The 12362-nt window shown below is 41.0% G+C and overlaps 1 protein-coding gene across 2 annotated transcripts in view; it reads left to right on the top strand.

Moving 5' to 3' along the window:
- The first annotated feature begins 364 nt into the window (after positions 1 to 364).
- Positions 365 to 12362, top strand: part of NSUN7 (NOP2/Sun RNA methyltransferase family member 7) — a 51155-nt gene continuing 39157 nt past the window's right edge. The window contains exons 1-4 of one of the 2 annotated variants that reach the window (XM_017970596.5): positions 365 to 681; positions 1001 to 1389; positions 9583 to 9641; positions 9989 to 10119. In XM_017970596.5, coding sequence (XP_017826085.2) covers positions 1092 to 1389; positions 9583 to 9641; positions 9989 to 10119 — 488 coding nt within the window. In that variant the 5' untranslated portion in view covers positions 365 to 681; positions 1001 to 1091. Of the gene's footprint in view, positions 1390 to 9582; positions 9642 to 9988; positions 10120 to 12362 lie in introns of both variants that reach the window. The other variant, XM_078367325.1, reaches the window with a different exon arrangement.

Here is a 12362-nt window from a genome sequence, read left to right as displayed (position 1 = left end):
TCAAAAAAAAAAAAAACAAAAAAACAAAAAAAAAACTATATTAAAAAAATGCCTTAAAGAATGTGCATTTTTTAACAGGTTCTTCAGGGACTTGCGAGTTGAAAATCACGGAACTGTGTCAGACTAACCTCAAAAATATCCTCAAATGTTTATAAACAAAGCCAAGGGCACACATTCCGGCCCGGTGCGGCCCAGGAACTGGGCGAAGCTGAAACAGGTGTCCCCGCGCGCAGACTGAAGAGCGACTCTCCCAGCCCCGGGCAGCACCTGCCAAATCCCGCGGGAACGGCCCGGGCGCCGCGCCCCCTGCCCCACCTCCTCTCGCGGTTGCCATGGAGACTCTACCCCGGACTGGTCGACTGCCAGAGACCCGGGAGGCTGAGCCCTCACCCGTCTCTGCGCTCACCCCTCTCCGTCGCCACGTCTGTGAAGGCCTCACGCGCGAGGCCAGGCGAGGCCCCGAGGCGCGCACCACTTCACGGCACCGGAGCCAACCCGGCGCCGGAGGCCGCGACGCCCCCCCGTCCCCGAATCCAGCCGGTGGGAGTGGCTGCATTTGAACCCAACGGCCTTCGCGGGCCGCAGCCGTCGCCCCGCGGTCCGGGGGCTCCAGTGGGCCTGTGGCCGACGCCCGCCTCCGCGTCTTCCTCCCCGAAGCCCCGGGACCCATCCGCCCTCGGAGTAAGGGAGGAGTCGCGGGAGCCGGTGACAGGGCTGTGGGGACGCGGACCGGGCTCCCAGGGCCGCTCTGCCCCCAGACTGGCCCGGGGAAAGCCGCCAGTCTCCTTGGGGCTCTTCTCCCGCCGCCGCCGTACCCCTCCTCGCCTTTTTTTCCTCGACCGTGTGGAAGTTTCGTGCGCGGCTTGTCCGGCTCGAAGTCTGGGACGCTCGATGGGCCAGGAAATACCCCCTCTCAGTCTTTAAGGCCACAACTAAGGGAGCCCCCCACAGGGGTGCTGCAGAAAGAGTGATTTACCGCGATCACCTTCTGTATTCACAGAGACCATGCTGCAGATGCGAGGAAAGCCATTTCCTGGAACATCGGAATTCTAACCCCAGAGTGAGGGACTCACGACAGGCGAGGGGCAGACATGCTGAACTCCACGGGCGAACTGCAGTTTTCCAACGAAGAAAATCCCGAGGTCATCTCCCAACTCACTTCCCTGGCTCTGTGCGATGGGAAAAGCTCAGCTGGTGTACCCGAGAAAACGGGCTATCCGGACTCTGTTTATGTCATGGCGGCGAACATTTTTCAGGGTATTCGAATCGAAAAGTCGGCACAGAAAGTCTTAATCAAGTATGGAAATGAACCCCTGCGGTCCTTGTCCGAGTCAGAGGATCAGTCCTTTCGGCGTTTGTCCTATGAGCTGGCTTTCAGTGCCCTGAAATGTGAGTTGCGCCATTCCGGAGGATCACAGTAAAAGAAAATAATAGTGAGAGAATTTGAGGAATGCAGCCCCCCTCCTCCCTGCTCCTCATTCACACCAGGTGTTGGTTTTAGCCAAGTGCATCTCTCTGGTCAATTGCAAGTGTCAAGGATTTAGGGTTCCAATGAAACTAGCTCTTCCAGGCCAGGACTGCAGATTTCTTCGTGCCTGGCACTGGGCTTTGTCCTTAGGTTCTAGTGAGCGGTCGTTAAATTGATCAAGTAAACAATTTATACCAACGATCATTTCCCTCTCCCTGTATTTTGTTTTCTCCGTAGAGTTGAGGGGGGTCTCACTTTATTGTCCGGACTGGTCTCAACTCTGGACCTCAAGGGATCTTCCCGCTTCAGCCTCCCAAAGTGCTGGGATTACAGGCAACAAGCAACCACACCCGGCCTCCCTGTGTTTTTCTTTCCATTCCCTGTGTTTACTATTTTTTGGTAGTTTATGAGCTTTCACAAATAGAAAATCAGTAGGGAACAGAGACTAATAAACAGGAAAGGTGCCAGATTTTAAAAACGAATATCAAAATTATACCAACCCCAATTAAGACTATCCCATTCATAGCCAATGGCTTTAATGGGAGGGGCCAGACTTAGTAGAACTTCTCTGTCTCATTTGCCTTCAGAGTTTGAGACTCAGTGTTACCAATTCCCTCAAGGGTGGTTGATTATCAATCTGAGGCCAGATGTGGTGGCTCAGGCCTGTAATCCTAGCACTTTTCGAGGCCAAGGTGGATTCACTGGGCTCAGGCGATTGGGCTCAGGCGTTCAAGACCAGCCTGGCATATAGTAAGACCTCCTCTCTTCAAAAAATTTAAAAATTAGCCCAGTGTGATGGCTCATGTCTGTAGTCCCAGATATTTGGGAGGCTGAGGTGGGAGGATCACTTGAGCCTAGGAGGCAGAGGTTGCAGTGAGCCAGGATGGATGGTGTCATTGCTCTCTAACCTGGTAACAGAGCAAGAACTTGTCCAAAAAAAAAAAAAAAAAAAAAATCAATCTGAATGCAGAATTGAGACTAGGAAATAACCAAATATTGTTATTACGAGGAGAGCAGTCAAAGGGCCTGAAACTTTGTTTTTGTACTAGCTGTGACTAAAAACGTTGGTTTGTAAACTGACTGAACGTAGTTCCAAAAAGAAGTTCCAGAAATGTTTAGAGTATTAGCAGCATGGCTGAAATGATGAGTAGAAGAAGCCTTTCTAAAGAGACACCTCAAAAAGGGCAACACTCTTTTGCATGATTTTCTTAGTGTTTGATGAACCTTGTACATCCTTGCTCATAGGAAGAAGTTAATTACTCAGTTCAGCTGGGTGCAGTGGCTTACACTTGCAATCCCAGCACTTTGGGAGGTTGTGGTGGGAGGATTGCTTGAGTTCAGGAGTTCAAGACGAACCTGGACAACATAGTGAGACCCTCATCTCTATTTTTTAAAATTAAAAAAAAATGCTCAGTTGAATTCGAATGTCTTACTTATTATTTAGACAGGAATATATATTTTTTGTTGTCTGAAGAGATGATATATGTAGCTTAACTCTGAAGCCAGCAATTTGTCATGGAGAAAAATTTGTATGATATGAAACAACTTCTCTTTAATTTTCATTTCTTTGTTTTCTCCTGCTCAGGAATTTTTCTTTTCTTTTTAAGTCTGTTTTAACCATTCTTCCTCCTCCAGTTTAATTTTTCAGATTTTGTTTCATCTCTCTTCTCCTTTCCCCCAACCAAAGTGTTACATTTCATGCAATGAATCAAATCAACATTTTTACACTTTTTTTTCTTGCAACAGTGAAATGCAGACTGGGCAGCTGTGTTGTTTAATTGATATTTAATGTTAATGCTAGAATTCTATTATAGGTAATTTGTTCTCCTAATAGAGTATTGAGTATTACCTTTAGAATTCAATAAGAAAAGCCTGATTTATAATTCTATATAAAATTAATGCATTAACTAAATGATTATGTTGTAGTGATATATGTGATAGATTGTTTTCATCTTCTCCATCTTATTTTCTGTTTAATGAAAGATCTTGTGATTATTTGATCTTAATTAATGACAACATTCAAATAAATTGTCATAGACCTTTACAAAACCTTTTTTTTTTTTTTGGGATAGGGTCTCATTCTGTCTCCTAGGCTGGAGTGCAGTGTTTTGATTTCTGCTCACTGCACCCTCTGCCTCCTGGGTTCAAGTGATTCTCCTGCCTCAGCCTCTCCAGTAGCTGGGATTACAGGCACATGTCACCATACCTGGCTACTTTTTTTGTATTTTTGGTAGAGACAAGGTTTCACCATGTTGACCAGGCAAACTCCTGACCTCAAGTGATCCACCCCCTTCAGTCTCTCCCAAAGTGCTGAGATTATAGGTATGAGCCATCGCACCTGGCCAAAACTTTTCTTGAAATGTTCTTTTTTTTTTTTTTTTGAGGCAGAGTTTTGCTCTTGTTACCCAGGCTGGAGTGCAATGGCACGATCTCGGCTCACCGCAACCTCCGCCTCCTAGGTTCAGGCAATTCTCCTGCCTCAGCCTCCTGAGTAGCTGGGATTACAGGCACGCAACACCATGCCCAGCTAATTTGTTGTATTTTTAGTAGAGATGGGGTTTCAACGTGTTGACCAGGATGGTCTCATCTGTTGACCTCGTGATCCACCTGCCTCGGCCTCCCAAAGTGCTGGGATTACAGGCTTGAGCCACCGCACCCGGCCTGAAATGTTCATTTTTATAAGTTCAAATTATAAGGTAAGATGGTTGTTTACTTGTTAAATATATTTTTTCTTATAATAATACAGTTGATATGGTTTGGCTGTGTCCCTACCCAAAACTCATCTTGAATTCCCATGTATTGTGGGAGGCACCCAGTGGGAGGTAATTGAATCATGGGGGCAGGTCTTATACTGTTCTCATGTTAGTGAACAAGTTTCATGAGATCTGATCTATAAAGGGGAGTTTCCCTGTACAACTTCTCTTTCCTTGTCTGCCACCATGTAAGATGTGCCTTTCACCTTCCATCATGATTGTGAGGCCTCCCCAGCCACGTGCAACTGTAAGTCCATTAAACTTCTATCTTTTGTAAATTGCCCAATCTCAGGTATATCTTTATCAGCAGCATGAAAATGGACTAATACCAGGGTCTTATCAGTAATTTCTGAATGTACAAATAGAATAAAATCAGAATTTTATGTAGTGAGTTTTCCAAAATAATTAGGAACCTGCTATTTTACTTTTTGTTTGTGAGATGGAGTCTTGTTCTGTCACCCAGACCAGCGTGCAATGGCACAATCTTGGCTGACTGCAACCTCTGCCTCCTGGGTGCAAGAGATTCTCTGCCTTGGCCTCCTAAGTAGCTGGGATTACAGGCGCCCGCCACCATGCCTGGCTAATTTTTGTATTTTTAGTAGAGATGGGGATTTCACCATGTTGGCCAGGCTGGTCTCAAACTCCTGACCTCGGATAATCCACATGCTTTAGCCTCACAAATTGCTGGGATTTCAGGTGTGAGCCACTGCAATGGGCCAACTGCTATTTTACTTTTAAAATATTGGAGGCTTTTATTCATTTCACTTTTACCTACTGTATTATCAGTGTTCTGTCAATACTTTCACAGGTGATATTTTGTAAACTTACATCTGGCTTATACAGTATAAGTTCAAGACATAATGGATCAGAAAAGAAAACTCAGAATTTCTTCCCTAAGATTTTATAGGAGCTGTAAAACTGCAAAGGTTACTGTGAAAATTAAAGAGAGCTTGAGTAATGGTCCCTTTTGTTTATGAGTTTGTGAACAGGTAACTGAATAACATTACCATAATATTTAAGGAAGTAAAAGGAGAAGAAAAGCAATAACAGAAAATCTCTTATATAAACATTAAGTGTATTCCTTTGGTTGTCTTTTATGCTTTTCAGTTTTGTTTGTTCCTTTGTTGATGTCCTTCGTTGCGTATTGCATATAAGGTCTTTCAAGGCAGGAAGTATATTTATCTGATTAACCTCTTAAATATTTAAAGGGCTCCATAAAATGTTTTTTGAAATGCAGACTGCCATTAGTTCTGCTTTACCAAATAACCTCAAGGTCAATTTTCTGCTAACAAAGGTAGAATTACTAATGAAAAGTAGCCTGCCTGTTCCTTTCTCAAAGTAGTAGAGTACCAGGAGCCAATTAATTTTTTAGAAGAATCTTGGTATGTTTCAAGGAACACTAAATATTTTTTTAAAAATAGGGAAAGAAAAATCTGGCAAAAAAAATTTTTTAAAGAAATTAACAAACAACAGTTAAAAAAAAAAACTTGAAGAAAGAGATATCCCTGAAATTGCTAAGTTTTTTTTTTTCCTGGCTTCTTTCTCCACCTTTTCTAGGTTTATGTTGTTGGTGAACTTCAAATCCCAGGAACTGATTGTAGCATTAACCTGGTGATTTCAGAATCATATAATCTGTCGGTGAAAAACTTAGTAAATGCTTAACATGTGGTTTGGTTATAGCTTTTGGGAATTAGTAATTGTAGTTAGGAGTTCCTAAGACCACCTCCAAGTTCAATAATTTGCTAAAAGGACTGACAGAATTCAGCAAAGCTGTTATACTCATGGTAATAGTTTATTATAGTGAAAGGATACAGATTCAAATCAGCAACAAGTAAAGGTACATGGGGCAGAGTCCAGGAGAGACCAGATGCAAGCTTCCTATTTTCCTTTCCCAGGGTGGTCTACAGAGAGTTCATTGTCCCACCAGTGATGAATGACAACCTGAATGAAGCATTGCCAACTAGGAAGCTCACCTGAGCCTTGTTGTTTGTTTAGCATTTTTATTGGGGGTCAGTTTCATAGACAAGGTAGAATCATGTGGCTGACCTTAGTTTTCAATCTTTAGCTTCTTCAGAGGTCAAGCGGATACTGTGTGGTCTAGGGACCCAGGGATTAAAAAAAAAAAGTTACCTTTATCAGATATTCCAAGAACTGAGAAGTTATCTCCTAGGAAAGGATTGTCAAAGGGCAGCCCTTTCTTGAGAATCTGCAGAGTTTGGTGCCCCCAGCCTGCTGAGTGGGAAGAGGGAGAGAGATGCCCTAGTTCGTTCTTCTAATTTCACATGTCTACTAAACCCAATTTTTATTTCATAGGGAGTGGTAAGAAAGGGTAGAGAGAGAGTTAAGGTATTTTTCTAGGGAAGGCCCTCCACATGGAAACATGTGAAATGGTGGATAAGAGTTCCCTGCGGCAGACTGAAGAGAAGCTTTAATGAGTGGGGAGAGGGAGAGTTAATTGGAGTTATTGGGCTGACTGGGCTGAATTCTAGAATAGGCAGGGTTTGCAACTTTCAAGTAAGTCCTGATAACATAAATTGGGTATTATCAGTGTGGTTTATTTAGTTACTCTGGTTTGTCATAAGAATAAGAAGAGGAAAGGCAGCATAATGTTGTGGTGAAGTGTATGTACTTTGGTGCCAGACTGCCTGGGTTTGACTCCTTGATCTGCTACTTGCTATGTGACTATGAACGTGTTACTTAACTGTGCTGTGCCTCATTTCCTATGAAATAAAACAACCTAACTCATATGGTTGTTGTGGAGATTAAATGAATTAATATATGAAATGCACTTGGAACACTGTCAAGCACAGAAAACATACACACAGTCCCCAATTTATGGTGGGGGACCTTATAATTTTTCCACTTTACCATGATGTGAAAGCTATACACATTCAGTAGAAACCATACTTTGAGTACCCATACAGCCATTCTGTTTTTTACTTTCAGTATCTAATCAGTTACATGAGATGGTCAATACTTTATTATAAAGTAGGCTTTGTGTTGGGTAATTTTGCCCAACTACAGGCCTGTGTAAGTGTTCCAAATATGTTTAAGATAGTCTAAGCTAAGCTATGGTGCTTGATAGGTTAGATGTATTACATGCATTTTTTATATACAATATTTTTAACTTATGATGGTTTTATCAGGATATAGCCCCATCATAAGGCAAGGAGCATCTGTATAAAGTATACAGTTATTCATGTTGATGTTACTATGTGTGAAGGTAAAATTGTAGGTATACAAAAGTAATGCATTCTGCACAATATCAAAGGCATCCCAAAGGTAATACTGCTTTTGACAAGAGCCCAAGGGGAAAAAAGTGCAATATTGAGAAAAGCATGTTTTTTATCTTTTTGTTCATTCTGCCTCTCCTTTTTCTGTTTTGTTTTGTTTTTTTAGACAGAGTTTTGTCACTCTTTTTGCCCAAGCTGAAGTGCAGTGATGCGATCTTGGCTCACGGCAACCTCCACCTCCTCGGTTCAAGTGATTCTCCAGCCTCAGCCTCCCAAGTAGCTGGGATTATAAGTGTGTGCCACCACGCCTGGCTAGTTTTTTGTATTTTTAGTAGAAAGGATGTTTCACCATGTTAGCCAGGCTGGTCTCGAACTCCTGACCTCAGGTGATCTGCCTGCCTTGGCCTCCCAAAGTACTGGGATTACAGGTGTGAGCCACCGTGCCCTGCTAGCCTCTTCTATTTCTTAGGAGTCCAGCATCTCCATTGCTCAGAGGTCTGCCAAGTTAGAAGTCCTTCATTCTAATACTGTACTTGTGAAAAAAAGTACAAAACGTACAAAGTAGATGGGAATTGGTTTGAAAGTACTAAGGATGTGAAGTGTAATAAACTTCATTTCCTTATAAGCGATAATTACCTTGTGAAGTACAAGTATATAATTGTGGCTGGAATGTGAATAATGACTCCCAGAGGATTTCTATGGGAAAATTTGGGAGTCTGTGCTCCCAAATTAGTCATTTCTTTTTAGTTTTCCTATCTCCCAAATGAAAAATGAAATTTAGGCCAGGCATAGTGGCTCATGCCTGTAATCCTAACACTTTGGGAAGCCAAAGTGGGCAGATCACTTGAGGTCAGGAGTTCAAGACCAGCCTGGCCAACATGGTGAAACCCCGTCTCTACTAAAAATTCAAAAATTAGCTGTGGCACATACCTGTAATTGGTAGAGACAGGAGAATCGTTTGCACCTGGGAGACGGAGGTTCCAGTGAGCTGACATCATGCCACTGCCTGGGTGATAGAGCAAGACTCTGTCCCCAAAATAAATAAATAAATAAAAAGCATTTATTATGTGATGTATATATAGTTTAAGTAGTTGTAACAGAAAGACCACTCATGTTCCCTGTGGAAGTTTTTAAATATGTTCGCTTGTTTCTACTTAACCACCTTTGCAATTATCATAACCTCTACCTGGAATGCTGTCCCTTCCTAGATATTCACATGGCTAACTCCTTGTCATTTGGGTCTTAGATTAAATGTCATCATATCAGTCTTCACGATTGAGTTTTACCAAATAGTTGAGAAATAATACCAATGTAACACAAACTCTGAGAGAATAGAGGAACAGTTTCCACTCATAGGCTGTATAACTTCGATAACAACACTGACAAGGATATTACAAGAAAAGAAAATTGTAGACCAACATCCCTCATGAACATGAACATACAACAAAAATCCTAAATAAAACATTAGCAACCTGGTGTGGTGGCTCATGCTTGTAATCCCAGCACTTTGGGAGGTGAGGCGGGCAGATCGCCTGAGGTCAGGAGTTCAAGAACAGCCTGGCCAACAGGGTGAAACCCCGTACAAAAATTAGCCTGGTGTGGTGGTGCGCAGCTATAGTCCCAGCTACTCTGGAGGCTGAGGCAGGAGAATTGCTTGAACCCGGGAGGTGAAGGTTGCAGTGAGCTGAGTCGCACCATTGTACTCTAGTCTGGATGACAGAGCAAGACTCTGTCTTAAAAACAAACAGAACAAAAAAAATTAGCAACTCGAATCCAGCAATACGTAAAAAGAATAAGAAAACTGTTGCTCAACATTATTAATTAGTTCTTTAATGTTTTTCAAAGGCCTTACATTAAAGGTTGGAATCCTTTTATTACTACTTTGACTATTAGGATAATGCTTCTTTGACTATGATTCCACGTGGAGTCTAGGTCATAAGGGTTCAGCATTCATAAAGATTACAAATATTTCATCATGTCCTTGTAATTTAAGTCTTTATCCAGAATTGAGGTATATTTTAGAAATGAAAGTAAATGTATTTATGGCATTATTAAAGTATATTTTGGTTCCAGAATTTTCATGTTCCACTTTGTATTTTTGGTGAGAGCCATTTCCCTTGTCTTGTAGATCAAGATATTTTGGAAGCTATATTGATAGACAGCTGTATCTTCCCAAGTACCACAATAGTAAGTAGATATGTTTTAGAATTACATTGTCTCATGATTTTTTTTAAAAAGAAAGTGTTCAAAAGCCTTTAGATTTAAATAATTAGTTTGCTTAATATTAAAACCTCTTAAATATAGACTATCTTCCAATATTCATTTTGGTAAACATATCAAAAATTGTCTCTTTTGAAAGGTTTTTTTTTCTGGCTTTTTTTTCTATTTTGAAGACCTTGTTTCTTTCCTTATCCAATCAGACTATGTAAAAATAGTCATATTTCTGCTCTGTTATGAAAAATAATGGAATGGAAAATATTGCTTGGTAAGATATTGTTTGTATATTTTTCTTCATGTGTGTTTTCCCTTGATAGCCAGATCATTTGAGCAGTCTTATTATTGTGATGCTATATGATTTCCAAGATAGGAAATTTCAAACTCGTGTCCCTTCTGATAATGAAGAGTCCATATCAGAAGTTCGAGAAGTAGAGAACCTTCTTAACAGGTAATTGTAAAAGTGAAAAGGATGTTTTATATGAAACCTACATTGGTATTTTCATTGGTAAAATTGACATACAGCATAATGTGTAGATAAGAGTTAAATTTTATAGAGAAAAATATAAAAATGCATAAATTTCTTGAATCCAAATAGGTTAAATATTTTGTTTAAAATTAGGTTTTTTTCAAAGCTTGATTTACAAGATCAAATGTGTAAGTATGTGAGAAATCATTAAAAAGTCCCAATAATTTTTATCACATAAATTAAACTGTATTTGAAACAGCTACTAATTGCTTAGTTTATTTGTAGCTTTGTAAAAAAAAAAAAAGAAAACCTCTAACATGAATCAAATGAGAAAATTCCAACAGTAGGCAAGAATCAACTATTTTGCCAAAGTAAAGAAAAAAAATTCTACTTAAGAATAAACTAACATCTTAAATGTTAGCAACTCGAATCCAGCAATAGGTAAATGTTTTCTTTTTATCCTAAGTATCAGTAGAAGTCTACCCTGAAAATAATAATTATCTACATCAAAGGGTAGTTGGGATAATGGATTAGATTAATGCAAGTAAAATACTCAGCTTAGAAACAGACATAGAATAAATGGTCAGTAAATGTTAAGTGTTACCATTTTCTACGGCTTGAATGTGTCCCCCAGAATTCATATATTGGAAACCTAATCCTTAGTATGACAATGTTGGGAGTTGGGGCCTAATGAGAAGTGTTTAGGTCATGAAGATTTCACCCTCATGAATAGATTAATGCATTGGTTACTGTTACCAACTTGTAATTTTACACATGGGAAAAATCAGGAACAGACAAGTTAAAGCAGGGGTCACCAACCTGAGGGCCGCAGACCAGTACCCTGTTCAGAACTGGGCCCTGTGGCCTGTTCAGAACTGGGCAGTACAGCAGGAGGTGAGTGGTTGGTGAACGAGCATGACCACCTGAGCTCTACCTTCTGTCAGATCAGCAGCCGCATTAGGTTCTCATAGGAGCATGAACCCTGCTGTGAACTACACATGCATGGGATCTAGGTCGCGTGCTCCTTATGAGAATCTAAGGATCATTATGAGATCATCTAATGCTTGATGATATGAGGTGGAAAAGTTTCATCCTAAAATCATTCCCTCCACCCTCCCCCAGTTCGTGGAAAAATTGTCTTCCACGAAACTGGTCCCTGGTACCAAAAAGTTTTGAGACTGTTTAATGCCATATAACGGGAAAGGGGAGTAGCCAGAATTCACACTCAGCAATCACTTTCTACCTAGAGTCCAAACTTCAACCATTTATATGCTATCGCTCCTTCCACTTAACTTAGTGAGGCTTGGCTGGGGTACTCTGGAAGTTTAGAACATAGTCATATCTTGTGTCATTGTCATAGCCATGAGAAAGCATGGGATGGAGAAGTGCAAAAGCAATCAGATGTATGTGCTCACTGTGTTAAATAAGTAAGGATATTGTGCCTATTTATTTTGGGTTTTGGGGAAACTGCCTTGCTGCTATGCTAGTTCCAGTACTGGGCAGCCTGACTCCCAGGATGGGCATTCAGAGGAAACTCAGTGGAGCAATATGCTATGGGAGAGGCTCTGAGTTTCAGTTTCCTGTGCCTCTCCTAGTTTCTGTTTGACATAATCAGGACTTAGGGGCCCTTCATGTTTCAACTTAGTCTCAGAGGGGCTAATGAGAGCTCGGGTTATGCTGAGTCAACCAAGAAACTCACAGGGCTCTAACCAAGAAAGAAAGATTACACTGTGGTTTCATTAGAAGTAGACTTTAGCCAAGGATGCTGGCGAGACAAGTGGGAGCAGGACAAGCAAAGGGCCTGACTTAAGAGGTCAGAGGAACTAGAAGATGTTAATGTCGAAGGATTCCTGGTTCCCCAGATTTTCCCCATTCCCATATCTACATCGTGCTACCACCTGCCTTAACACATATTCTGGTTACATTGTTGTCAGTGCAATACTTTTTCCCCATACCCAAACCAATAGAATTTTATGTGCTGTAAATCTTAGTCTTAAATTAATCAGTCACATTGTACTCAATTAATAATATGCTATAGGAGAAATGCCTATGTTTAGTGATTGAATTGCAGAGAAGAATAGTAGCACAGTGCTGGGAAAATACATGTACAAAGATGCCACAGCATTTTATTCAAGTCTTCTTAGCTTTCAAGTAATTGAAGCCATCTTCAGTGAGCTTGAGCAAAAATGGAAAACAAAGATACTGGGATATCTCATACAGCTCAA

The sequence above is a fragment of the Callithrix jacchus genome, chromosome 3 (assembly GCF_049354715.1).
Source record: "Callithrix jacchus isolate 240 chromosome 3, calJac240_pri, whole genome shotgun sequence".
In the NCBI taxonomy this organism is placed as follows: domain Eukaryota; kingdom Metazoa; phylum Chordata; class Mammalia; order Primates; family Cebidae; genus Callithrix; species Callithrix jacchus.
Note: the sequence above shows the minus strand (reverse complement) of the source record. Positions and strands in the feature narration are given on the sequence as shown.